Here is a 14236-nt window from a genome sequence, read left to right as displayed (position 1 = left end):
GCCTGTTATGGGGTAAGAAGGTGTTAAAATAATAAAAAAATAATGTACTCTTCATTTAATGTGTTTTTCTTTTTTCTTGTAGCTTGCCAATTATAATTTTTCATTCAACCTTCCTTAATTGTGACATAAGCTTCTGACAGTCGTCTTAAACTGGGCGATGAAGTCACCTTGCTCTGTTACTCACCCAGAATTATTCTGCTCCTGTTGTAAGTTCAGTCTTGGAGCAATCAATCTAGAAATTTGAAAAGACAGGATGGGTGGGCAGGTGTTGACAGGCAAAATTAAATCATGGGAAGAGGAAAGTATCTTTAGGAAGTAAACGATTGAATGACTGTCTTATGATATAGCAAATCTGCAGTTCCTTTGGATTAAAGCACTGTTTCTAAAGCATTAGTAACATCAATTTACCTAGGAGGACCCAGGCCCCAGTACAACTGCATTTGCACCATAAAATGTTGAATGAGGTGCATGGTTGAGAGGAGCTGAACCTTCCTCTCCACTTCACCTCTCTGCACTCTGTTGACCTAAGCAATTTTCTCCCAGATTGGGTCAGTTAACTTTGCTGATCTGTGATGCGGAGCAGCTAGAAGTGGTGGGGCCATAGTGCAGTGGTAGAAGACACATTATGCTTGCAGAAGGTACCTGGACCACTTTCCTGTGTTATCACACTTACTTTGGTCCCAATCCTATCCTTTCCTTCCCCCCCTTCTTCCGGTGCAACCACACTGAAAAGGAGCACTATTTATCCAGTGCGGGGGGGCAGATTGGGCAACTTCAGGGGGATATAAGATTTGAATTTTCTTACCCCCTGCATCCAGATCTACATTGGGACTCCTTCGACCTGCGCCAGCTGTGTCCAGGAGAGAAAGGAGACAGGGAGAATGAAAAATGAGAGAATAGGATCTGCCAATCCCTGCCTTCGTTCCTCCCCTCTCCCTGCCCAATTTTGCCCCTTTCTCTCCCCCACCACTGCCTTATGTGGTCCAGCAGCCACGGCGATGTCCTGTGGCTTCCATCAGTAGCCTTTTTGTGACAGCAGGCTCTGTTCCACAGTCACAAAACTCTCCAGCCGGCAGCCCAGTCCAGCATAGGATTATACTGCCAGTGTTTCCCAGTGTGTTTTTCAGACATATGTTAACATGCTCTCACAGGGGACGTCTGTCTCATGTAATGGAAGCTTGTACAGTGGCCAGTGGTACATCTGAATGGTTTGGCAGGGAACAAAGAGGTGAGGCAAGGATGTCAGTACAGCAAACATTATGGAGATAGGTTTACCACTGCAGGGAGAGGGACTCTCCCAGCAAGCATGCAAGGGGGGGAAAGATTGAAGAGGGGAAAAGCAGGGGAGAGAAGGAAATGGAAGGGTTTTCCAGGAGAACAGGGCTGGAGAACCAGGACTTTAGTGGGCGTGAGAAAAGGGAGCAAAAAGAAAGAAGAGTTTCTGATGTTCAGGCCCTGGCAAAAGGGAACCGGAAACAGTTGTTATAACAGAATATATCACATTTTATTCAAAATATAAAATTGTATCTTGTCACTAATCCAGTAGCTTCGTTGAGAATGTACAAGTTGAAAGTTTGAAAGACCTCACCTTGCTGCGGTGAACTAGTTCAAGTTGCAAAAATAAGCGTTTTCTAGACATGTAGATCTTTTAGGCAGCAACAAACAACTGTTGAAACAATACCGGACAAAGTACGTACTTCTGAATTATGTATTCCTTGGTGAATTTATTTATAACTTACTCATTATCTGAGCCAAAAGTTTGTTGCCACTCAAATCTCTAGAGATTTGACAAAATTATGTCACTCGTGGATTTGGAGCTCCAAGGGCCTGATTTCCTGATTCTATCACCTGTTACGGAAACTTGGCTACCAAGAACTACCAGCTTACACAGCTGCTTAGAGCACAGGAACTCAGGCAAAAATCCCCCTGAGAGAGAGGAAAACATCTGGCCTCAGGGCCCAGCATTGCAGTTGTATCTCAGTGTTTTAAGAACTTTGTTTAAAGCAGTAGCCAGGCAGTACTTTATTCCTTTCACAGTAAGTTTCATTTACGGTAACTTTTCTGGAGTTTGTTCGTGGGTCTCTGGAGAGAGCAGTACCGTGTGCTGCTTCTACCTGTTAGGCTGATGAAGTGCCCTTCTAAAGTTAATCCGAGAGGTTAAAAAAAATGGAAGTCTCTCTCTGTTGTTATGTAGTGCTCCTTGTGTATTTGGAAGCATGGTGATTTGTAGGTGAACTAAAATGAACTAAAATATATTATTACCAGCTATGAAAGTGTTTGCCATACTTTGAACAGTTGAAATAATCCCTACACTGGAAAACTGGCTGTTGAAAACCAATGGTTTTTTTCATGAAAGGAAAGCATTCACATCAATTAAAAATCTGGTTGGGAAAACCTGGTGGTGTAGCTGGAGGGGGTGGAGTACTCAGCCTGGCAGGGAGGTGGGCAAGCGGACCCTCCCTTCGGAGCCATTCCTGGCGGGGAGGCAAAACAGAGCTGTACGGCTCCCCGCCAGGAATGGCTCCAAAGGGAGGGGCCGCTCGCCCACCTCCTGCCAAGCTAAGTGCTTCGCACTCCCTCCAGCTATGCCACCGGGAAAACCAGAGGACTTTCTTTCCATGTGATTCTCCTTTCTCTCTTAAATGAACATAACCCGGATGGGCAGGTCAACAAACCAAAGCATCACCCTTTTAGATAAGTCTTGCAGATCAGTCATTCAGCCATAAGACAGATAAAAGGGTGATGTTTTGGTTTGTTGACCTGCCACAGAGGCTCAACGCAGAATGGCGGAATGAGGAACACCCGCTGACAATGGTGAGTTTGCGGCAGGGGCATAACGGGGCAGGGGGGAGGTGAAATAGGGGATGGCAAGAAGCGTATCGGAGGCTGGAGGGGTTGGCACACGGGGTGGGCTACTTGTGCTGGATGCAGTTCCCTCTGGAGTGAGCCATCACACCCCTTTGTCTCCTCAGACTTACAGCATTGAAGGAGCTGATGTAGGTCTGAGGAGACCCTTTGGAGAACGGGAGGTTTATGGAGAGGTAAAGGAAAATATTTCTCCTCTCCCAAGCCTGCTGATCAGCTTGCCTCCCCTTCCCCCACAGGATGCAATCAACCCAATCCACAACCCAATCCTGTGACTGCCTGCTATGTCAGGAAAACCCACAGGATTGGGTTGTTAATGCAGTTTAGCACTACAGTTAATTGTACTTTATTAGATCTAATAAGAGCAATAGGAGAGTTAATGTTTTCAATTGACGCTTTATTTATTCAGCATCGGTTTATTGGTTTTTTTTTAATTTGTTGACTCATTGTGCAGTTCTGTTCAGAGTGTCTTGTTGTGTATTCTGCATGTTGATATTATAAACTAGATGGATTCCTTGTTTCTGTGCTGCATTTCTCGATAGCATAATAGCCTTCCTAGAAGAGCTGTAAAATATAATGTGACCAAAATGTGGAGCATAAAGCAGTGTGTGGTCGAATGCCATGGTTGTCTTCCATGGCAAGGCACTTGAGCTGGAATTGTTCAGAGGAAGGATCAATGTTGCTGCTGTCATAATTTCCTTGCATTGCCTACCAGAGTCTGAAGGACCAAGAAATGCAAACCTATAGTTTCTAATCATTTGACTTTGCTTTCAGCAGTCAGTCTAGCAGTAGAGCAGGAAGCACTGCGATAATGAAAACATTGCATATCTAGCAATGATGAGTGCTGGTGACAAAATATCCCCAAATATCGTTTGTTGATCTGTTCTTTATAAGTTGATGGTGATGATTCCATTCCAGAACCCTCAGTGGATAACAAAATTAGTGGATACTGAAATCAGCAGATTCCAGGGTCCATCTTTAAATTACTTGTAACAAGGTATCGTAGATGCTGTACAGCATTCATCCATTAGATGGTGTGAAAAATTTCCTTAGATTCCATTATTCACCTTATCTAGTGGCTGAATGCAGTACGTATAGCATCTATACCAGTGCATTCTGGGGCAACAACGAAGGAGCAAGAAACCCAGAAGTAGGTCTTTAAAGCTATCTTTAACCCCAAGAAGCTTGCAAACAGTGCAGCTTAACAGTTTGAAGGTGGGAAATGGGATTTTGGTGCTTTTTTCCTCGTTACAAGGCATGTAAAGGTGGACCCTGGTATCACTGGTGAGTCAAATCAGTGGGTGCCAGATTAGTGGATTTCAAGGTCCTGTCTATAAGAAGAATAAGAAGAGGAGAAAAACACAGCTCTGAGAAAGGGGAGCTCAGGGTTGCAGAGGGAATACAAAACCCACTGATGGGCAAGGAATTAGAACTGCTTTAGGATCCCAATGGTGTTTAGGACCCAATCCTATCCAGCTTTCCAGCATGGATGCAGCTGTGCCAAAGGGGTGTGCACTGCATTCTACAGTGAGATGGGCAGTAGGCCTCCTCAGAGTGAGGGAGCAAACGTTCCCTTGCCTCAGGGCTGCATTTCGTCTGCATCTGAACTGGTAAGTTGGATAGGATTCAGTCCTTAATGAGGAACGTGATTGATGTGCAGAGGTAATGAGGAACAGGTTTGTCTGGGAATGAGAAGTTGACAGTTGGCCAGTGACAATAGGTTGGATGAGGCCAGTGGAGCAGTTAGAGAAGAGAACTGGACCTGCAAACATCCAAAGGAAAAACAGGCTACCTGATTAATAATTTAGTAAAAGTGGATTCATTAGGTTAGGAGCTTCATTTTCTTGTTCTTTTTGTTTTAAATAGCCATCTTGATTTAGTTACATAGTGGGCCCTCCTTATCTGTGGATTCAGGGATTTCATCACCCACAGGTTCCGAATCCCTGGCTGGAGTCCATTGAAGACCTCCCAGATGTGACTAGAACCTTGTTGATTCCAACATCTGTGGATTTTGGAAAGGAACCCTTGTGGATAACAGGGGCCAACCTGCACTAAGTATAAATCAAGTGTTGACTTTATGTGCCCCATGCAGATGGTGTCATGTAATATAACCCTGTATATTTGAGGGTACATGGGGGGGGAAAAAAACCATGGGGGGGGGGAAACCATGTGGTGGTGTTGGACTGGAGGTCCTAGCAATACAGCACTTCTCCTTCTGGATTTCACGTCAAGTGTTAGACCTTTTTTTATTTTTCATTGTGCAATCACCTGCATTTTCCTAAAATATCACATTTGGACACTGAAAATGAAATCTAAGCTTCTGATTGCGAATTCTAAGAAAAAACCAAAAAGCGCAGAAGCGTTTGCTTCTGCATGTAAACATTTTGCAGACAAAATTAAAATAAATCGTAATGTTGGATGGAAGATTAAGAAGAGGGATTAAGAAGGATTTGTTGGCTTGATGGAGTCATGTTGGGACTTTCTCACACCTTTTTTTGTGCTGTGAACAGTCTTACTCCACGACATAAGACTGAGCCAGCATCCAAGGAACATTCATTATAGAAGTGAAGCACTCTCCTTCTATTGGTCACGGCAGCATGGAACCCTCATTAGTTTTAAGACTGAGCTTCATAAATCTCAGAGAGGTATTGTGGTCTGTCCGGATTTGAAAGAATTGTCATCAATTTCAGGTTTTGTGTTTTCTTGCTTCCTTTGATGCATCAGGGACTGATTCTAGTGTAACATTTGGCATTAACAGGATACACTTTTGAAGTGGTCCCATTAGTGCATATGTGTAGAAAAATAACATTGGAACTGGTTACAATACCCTTATTGCTTTGCTAACTGATCTCCTGAGCTTCAAATCCTATGTTCCTGTTTACATGATCATCCTTGGAAAATTCTGAAACCATGGTTTCAAACTTTTATGATGACTGGAATACAGCAATAGAATCTTAATGCTTGGTATCTGTTTTTTCACCTGGTTCGGGATGATGCTGTAGCTGAGTGGTAGAGGCCGTACTTTGCATTTAGAAAGTTGCATGTTAAATTTCCTGCATGTCCCGTAGGACTAAAGATCCCTGTCTGAACCCCTGCTTTAGAGCTGCTGCATGTAGGCATGTAGTGGTTATCTACAGAAGCGCTAGCCTTAGCCTTAGTATGTGACAATGAAGCAAAGCACACTTTGCACATGCGCAGAGCAAACTCGGCGCAGCCTTAGTGACATGCTAGGTCTGAAGCTCTGTAGCTAGCCTTGAAGATGTTATAAAGAATCATATCTAGGAATGTGATTGTTGTTAGTCTCAGCTTCCTCTTGGAAAAGTCCCTATTACACAGACTATGGACTCATGGCTTAGTATTGTAAACAAGATGAGAGAATGGAAAACCCCAGTCTGTTGTGTAATGTTTGAAGAAGGAATAAAAGGCAGAAAAGGCTGAATCTCATTACTTCTTCTTCTTCTGCATCAAGCCTTCTTTTTGCATCTAGCTACTATACTTGTCTGTTGTATTCATTGCTCTTTGCTGCCTCGAGATCTAACTTTCAAACCCTCAGAGTGCTTCTGCTTTTAGTAAACTCTCCATCAGGCCACAAGATATAGTCTGGTGTGTCTCCCACCAAGCACCAAGGCCCTCAAAAGCCTTGGGTGCTCCCCAGAGCAGCATCCTGCGCTGCTACATCGGCAATACTGACAGATGGATGAATGGTCTAACTTGGTACAAGGCAGCTTCATATATCTAGAAGTAAAATGGCTTCCATTCCTTATGCTCTCACTTTCCACTCTGTGTGCCCAGTGAAGTAACTTGCTTACTTAGTGGTTGCAACAGCAAGCTAATGTAATTCCACAGGGAGATGCCTGTTGTCCAATTTGAAATCACTTTTCATTGGCATGTGTATAACAGAACAGACTTTGGAGAACAAGCAGAGTGGACCTGGACTCAAATTCCAGAGTGGATTCCTGGACTCAAATTTCATTGTTAAATACCTCAATGGCTTGTGACAAATTGCCATCTCAGCTACAATCCTCCATGGAAAAATAATGGCTTACTTCCTAGAGTAGTTGAGGTTGAAGGAGAGCACTCATAAAACATCCCATGTCACGAGCAGCTATTGTGGGATCAAAATGAATTGTGTCACCCTGTACGGGAGAAGCGAACCTTGTAGTGTGGCTTGTTTATACGTTTACTGTAGCCTTTTTGTTTTAAAAGTAACTAGTTCATCTTCAAGGGAACCTAGTGAAATGTGTCATTGTTTAGGTTTAGCTAGATAGCGGCCCATTATTTTGGAGGAGCGCAAATGCTGCTGTCTTTTCTAAAACTTCTATTTTAGAAGTTTTAAAACTGTGCATTGTAGTTAAGTCAGTCAGTATTCTCATGTAGCCCTTCTACACTATGATTATACGGGAGCTGCCGCGTCTTGAACAAAGAGTTTGCAGACATAATGCAAAATCTGCCGCAGGTACTTACAACTGGAACATCAGAAAAGTTGCTTCTCAAACACTAATTGTTATTGAAGTACCCAGTTCACACACAGCACAGAAAACACAGTCAGCACAATTTCTCTGGGTTTGTCGTTTGACTGTAAATCAGGGCTTGTCTCTTACTGTTACCCAAAGAGAAAGTGATGAACACTCAAATGCAAGGGAACCATATTTCCTACTTGGGAAATAAAATGCATTTTAATACAGTGTGACTTTATGCATACTGGAAAGGCTGAAGCTTTCCTGTGCGTGCTGGTGGAGAGAGGAGGCCTGCCGAGACAGGTAAGAGCAATGCAGGGGGCGGGACGTTGTAGGGGAAGAGTAGTGGGGTTGAACGGAGTGGGAAGTGGAATGGGGAGGAGATGAGGCAGAAGGTGGGCAGAGTAGTCCAGAGAGGAGCGATGGGTTTGATGGCGGTGGTGCATGCTGAATCCTGACCCCCTTCCTGGGCCTGGTCCCCCTTCTGGATCAACTTGGACTTGCACCAGTGATATCACTGGCACAGGTACGAGTTGAACCATAGTGGCTGCTTTGGCTTACCCCAGGGCAAGGGAACAAATGTCTCCTTAACTCAAAGAGACCTCTAGCAGCTGAAAATTCCCTGCGGGATGCAACGTAGCATTTGGAATGTAAATGTAGTGGGGCTATAAACCCACACTGGACTTTAAAATGCTTTATGTGCTCCAGCACACTAAGCAAAATCACTCTGGACCTAAAAATATCTAGCCCTGACTCCACTGTACTCCTAAATGCTCCTTGAATCCTAGCTGAGCTGTAGGGGAGATCCAAATGGTAAAGAATGAAACAGACCGAAGAGTTCAATATTGAAGTTAAACAGGGTTGGCTTATGAAACTATTCCTTCTCCATGCATTGTGTGCACTCTGTGAGTATACCTGCTCCCTTCACTTCCCAGTTCATCAGGAATCCTTCCTAACTGCCTCTACATGTGCCGCTAATACTATAAATATATAGGACAAATCCTCCCCCCACCTCGTAAATATTATAGGAGCTGACCCATGATCAAATATCTTAATTCTGTTCCTTGACCTTCATTTGGCCTGATCCAGAAATTATGCTATGCTAAGATTATCTTATGCTACGGTAGGAACTTGCGCATGGGGAATATCTCTTCTGTGACCTGAAGATTCCTTACAAAAGAAAAGCTTTAGACTACATGTATACTGTGCGGTTTGATGGTATTTTATATTTCTGTTTAAGCAGAAAGGAAGACATACACCCAAAATGCCTCACTTGACAGAAGACTGTGGTGTGAATTGACTGTGTCTTGTTTAAATATTTAATAACAGGTCTAGTCATCAGCAAAGACTGTGGGTTCTTGACATTAACCACAGAGTGGTCTGCTAAAGTAACAAGTATCACTTATCTCTGGACACTTCCCTGTCAGTGCAAGGACTTGTCGGAAACAGATACTGAAGCTAAACAAATGTTTAAAGAACAGACTGGAAATATAAAAGTGTTTGAGAATTAATTAGAGAGGGCAAAGAAACGGGGCATGCAAGTTAAAAATTCATTTACTGAACCATAGCTTTGGATGTTGTTTATTCCCACCTTTTGTTTACACCGAAAATTGGTTTTGGAAAATATTTCTGTGTTTAGTTAGGGCAAGCGTATATCATTTGGACACACAGAAAACACACTTTGTCATTGGAGCACTGTGGCTTGGCTTGGCTTGGAGTAAGTTGGCTGCTGTACAATAATGACTTGTTAAAATATGTTTCTGTAGGATTATTTAACCATTCACAAATATGGCAATGCTGCAAGAAAGGACCTGTGGAACACACTTTCGGAGGTAAAGTCCTTTAATATACTAATAAGAAAACAAACATGGTTGTTATTTTGATCTAACAACATTGTGGAAAAATTTAAAAAACAATACTCAGAAGAGGGTGTGATATGTTCCCCAGGGTCTGACCTTAGATCTAAAGTCTACAGTCAGCTTTGCAATATGAATTATTACAAAAATGTCTTTTAGCTCATGCAACTTCCATTTAACACGTAAATATCACTAATTTTCCTATCTCTGGGATTAGGCATGTTGACTTCCAGGTTGACATGAGCCTTCATAGTCTCATTTTAGAAACTGAAATCTCATTGGGATTGACAAGATCTGAAGTATGTATTCTTTAGTCCTCAATTCTTAACGTTTAATCAGTGAGTAAAGGGGAGACCTCAGTGAGTAAAGGGGAGACCTCTGTATCCACTGTTTTGGTATCCACCGATTTGACTCACAACTGATACCGACGTCCACCTTTCAATGCCTTGTAACAAGAAAAAAAAAGCGCCAAAATCCCATTTCCTATCTTTGCAGTGTTAAATAATTATAATTTCATTCCACTAGATTCCATAATTCACCCCATCTAGTGGCTGAATGCAGTATAGTGTCTATATCAATGCATTCTGGGACAACAATAGAGGAGTAAGAAACCTGAGTCTTTAAAGCTATTTTTCTATTGATTTGGTATTCACTGATTTATTTATTTTTTTAATCCACTGAGGGTTCTGGAACGGAATCCCCGTGGATAACAAGGCATGACCTGCATTGTAAAAAAATAGAGCCCATAATCTTGTTTTCAAACTGAAGTGATTTATATTAAAAAATGGAACTAAGGAAAGACCAAAAGTTTCCAGGTCTCAATTCTGTTTTTAAGTTCTGACAGACTGTCACACATCCTTTAACAGGAAAGTGGGGAATGCAGTGATTTCCTTCAAAAGTGGTCAACTATACATCCTGTATAGCTTGTAGTATCAATCACCTTGCAAAATCGCAAAAATCGCGTGTGACACACATGAAGGGTTGCACGTGTTCACCTTCAGACCCTCCATTTCTGAAGAAAATGTTTCCAACCTGCCTTTATGGAAGTTAAAAGATGACATTGGCACTGGTGTTGAATGCAGTTAATGCAAATGAGAAGTCCCTCTTGGGAGTTAAATTATCATGATAAATTTAAAATAGTAATTTAAAAGTACCAAATTATAATCCTATGTCTATCTCCAATCTAGGTCCTCTTAATAATGATACAACTGAAATCAGTTGTCAAGTCTTAAGTTCCTATTTCTTATATTAGCTATTGATGATCAAGAAAAAACAATTAAGGTATGCCAGTTTTTCAGAGCTGTACTTCACCCATTGCTATCTTTTTAACATTTTAAAGTCTGATATTCAGAAATGTCAGGCGTATTAATCCCTTGAACTTATTTTAGCTTTACATTCATAACTCTGTATCTGTCTGTTTTAAACAAACTTAAACCTAATAGTTTGTGTCCTAAATTATCCTTCCACTAACAAGGGGGCTTGTGCATGCAGAATCGATAGCACAATTCTTGTGCTCAGAAATCACATTGTTGTCGTGATGCGGTTGCACAAGTGCAACCGGAACAGTGCCAAATGCCACCTTATTTCCACACGTTCTCCTTAGGATACAACCCACAGTATCTCCATAGAATGTGAATAAGTTCCCTGGGTACATGACTAATGGTACTTTGAAGTGATGCGAAGAGCATTGAATGAATGCGATAGTAGTGATGGCACTTCCTCAGTGCATTAAACCAGTATTTGTTTGTTGTTTTGAAGGCACTTAAGAAGGTTGGAAAATTTGTGGACATCCAGGAAGTCATGGATCAGTGGACACTCCAGATGGGTTATCCAGTTATCACCATCATGGGAAACGAAACTGCAGAAAATATTGTACAGATCTCTCAAGAGCACTTTATTTATGACCTTAACGTTAAATTTAAAGATCCTGACCATGGAAACAACAGGTGCTTGCATTATTTATTTATTTTGGTTATATGACTACAATAAGTTACAGTTGTTTTGATACCATTGCTCTGTTATCAGCAAGTCCCACAAAAGTTGTTGAATAATGAATTGTTGCTAATGTACTGGTAGGATGGTATGCCCAACCTATAGCATTGTTAGGTAATATTCTGTTAATTATATCAATTAAAACACTTAGGTGCTCTTCAGCATTCAAACATTTTCAACCTCGAAAGGCCTTTTTGGCTTTTAAACCCGTTACCCATTTTTAGGTACCTTGATTCAGATATAGAGTGGCAAAATGCACATCTAAATGGAAGGCTATGGTCTTATACAGGCAGGTCCCCCATATCCCCATATTCGGAATCCACAGTTTCAACTATCCACGTGTCCGAGCCCCTGTTCGTGCACCCATTAACCTCATTTAAATGTTCTTGCTTTACAGGGTTGCTATAAGTATATATAACGTATATAGTATATATGATCGCTTGAAGAGATTAGACCAAGGTGAACAGGAAGTGTTAACTTCCATTTCTTGTTAACCTTGATCTTGTTGTCTTAAGCATTCAGGCTGCTAAAAGGCAGCCTTTGTGTCACTATAAGCTTGTACGCTTATAGCGACCCTATAAAGCAATAACATTTTTGTTCCATAAGCATTTAAATAATGTTAATGGGTAAAGAGGGTCCCCATATTCATGGTTTCCGTATTCATGGGGAGTCCTGGGAACAGGTTCCCTACAGATACGGGGGCACGCCTGTACTTCAGAATTCCAAATAGTCTTAATTTATCCAAGTCTTAATTTATCCAAGTCAGTGTATCTTTGTGTTTAGCTAAACCGATAGGCTGGAGCCAAAGAAAGCATAATTAAATATTAACAGTTATGAGCAGTTTTTTTAAATACATGTGACCTGCACACATGGGGGGAGGGAACACTGGTGTATTCCCAGTGTTTTTACCAAAGGCACGACTCCTTGTTTTTACCAAAGCCACAGTGTTTTTACCAAAGGCACGACTGTATCATTCGGTATTGAAAGGTAAATGGAGATACAGGTGAAGGTGCAGAAAAGATTATTAAAGTGCTGATCCAATCTTAATGGAGCTTTGTGCTTCTGGAAATAGTATTCTGGCGGATCAGGTTCCTTTACAGCTGTTGCAAAAGACAGCACTCATTTCTATGCAGCCAGGCCGCTGCTGCTGATGGCCACAACAGTGCAACATCAGTCTGTTCACGGTCCCGACCCCTGGAAGCAAACAATGCCTTAATGAAGGAGACCCCTGTGAGTCCCCCCCCCCAAGCAGGATGCAGGTGGGGGATTTTGATAGGATTGGGTTGTTAGTCTCTGATAAAGGGCAAGGTCAATAAGCAGAACTTTCTGGGTCTTATTGTCTTTGTAAGTAGCACTTCTACTCAGCGAATTACAATGAATAACTTGTTGACATAATGTAATAAAAATAGAACACTTAACTATTTCATTGAATACTGAATGAAGCTATGCCACATAGTATATAGGGACACCAGCTCAGATGATACATCTGATCAGTTCCGCCCCCCCCCTCCACACAATAAATGTGAGTGTACAAGTCCTACTTCCTTTCCTGGGAAGCCATTCTGCTTTGTATACTGATGTGGGTGTGGTTAGATGAATCATCCCTTGCACATAATTTTAATGCTACTTTAAATATTGCACAATTCTTTGAAGCAGAATTGTGCTCTGAAAGGGAGAGCAGGACATCAGTGGTGTAGCTGGGGCAGGTGCAAAGCACTAAGTTTTGCAGGGAGCCTCACCACAGCATGTAAGCGATACCTCCCTTTCGGAGCATTTCTGGGCAGTGGGAGCAAAACGGAGGCAAATGGGGGTGACGTGCTGGCCTCCTGCACTGGGTTACGCTACTGAGTGGACCCATTACAAGCTGGGGTCAAGCTTCCAGGAGTCATATATTTCTGAATTGGAGAGATTCATGTTCTTTATCACCACCACCACTTTCAAACTTTTCCATGGTCACTAGTTGAACTTGGCGATCAGTGTTAGCACAACCTTTCAAAACCCTTCCAGCTCCATGCATGCTCATAGCTACCTAGAACCGTATGCATCTTTAACAGGAGAAAGAAAAAAAGTTGTTAGTATTTTAATTTCTACACATACTACAACCTAGTAGCTACAGAAAGCCTCAGCAGTACAAAGTTGTGTAGTTGACCTCGTGTTTTATCTTTATACTGCTTACTTTTGTTGAATGTGTTGTAGTAAATCATAGTTATAATTCCTTGTAAACTCTTTATGGTTTCCTAAGGGATAAATTCTATAGCTCTTGTTCAAGTGAAATATCATTTTACAAGCAGAGCCATTCCTTTAATGAGGAGTAAGCTTACTGTTGACAGACTAGGGCTTTCCTGTTCTTTGGATAGTGTACAGTGAAATATAACAAACTTTATTTTTTTTTAACAAACCATTTGTTGCTTTAGAATGGTCCTTAGAACAAACAGTTGTGTATTTGCCTGCTCTGGTTTTTAGCTGGAGAGGGATTATAATAGCTGTTTCTGTCTCACTTGGCGAGGAAGCCAGATTTTTGTGAGAAGAGGTGGATTTACAGAGCCAGTGATAAGTTAAACACTAGAGCCCACTTCCCACATTGGTAACCATGAATGACATTCACAGTAACGAGGGGAGGAACACAAGTGTGCTGGCGTACCACACCCCTGCCATCCCTGGTTGCAGCATTTGTTGGAAGAGACAAACTCTGCCTCCAGGGAGAGATCCACCCCAGAGGGTGAAGTTGGTGCACATTGTGGGTCTTGTCAGCGCACTCCAGGATGTTGTGGCAGTTATGTAGTTTGTGTGAAAAGGGTATAGCTGACTTACAATTCTGGCCTGGTCTCAGCTTACAAATTTAGTTGGAGGCTAGTTGTACTGCAGTCTCAAACTCCTGTGTGAATCATAACTGCAAGACCCTGAATTTTCCCAGCTGCAAACTCTGGATTTTCAAGGGGCTTCCTCACTGTGGTTCAAATTGGTAGAAAACATGCAGTAGAAGCCTTCAGATAGTTCAGTTATTGCCCAGGATGTATCTCTTCAGCCACTTTTGGCCATGTCCCTACACACATTTTGAAAAGGCAA

General features: G+C 42.0%; 1 protein-coding gene across 1 annotated transcript in view; it reads left to right on the top strand.

The window, feature by feature from the left end:
• TRHDE (thyrotropin releasing hormone degrading enzyme) overlaps window positions 1-14236 on the top strand; it is a 253931-nt gene that overhangs the window by 189028 nt on the left and 50667 nt on the right. The window contains exons 8-9 of the mRNA XM_066634507.1: window positions 9089-9154; window positions 10937-11124. Of these exons, the coding sequence (XP_066490604.1) occupies window positions 9089-9154; window positions 10937-11124 (254 nt within the window). The remainder of the gene's footprint in view (window positions 1-9088; window positions 9155-10936; window positions 11125-14236) is intronic.

The sequence above is a fragment of the Tiliqua scincoides genome, chromosome 7, assembly GCF_035046505.1.
Source record: "Tiliqua scincoides isolate rTilSci1 chromosome 7, rTilSci1.hap2, whole genome shotgun sequence".
Lineage (NCBI taxonomy): Eukaryota > Metazoa > Chordata > Lepidosauria > Squamata > Scincidae > Tiliqua > Tiliqua scincoides.
The sequence above is the reverse complement of the archived record's forward strand: the minus strand, read 5'-3'. Positions and strand labels throughout refer to the sequence as shown.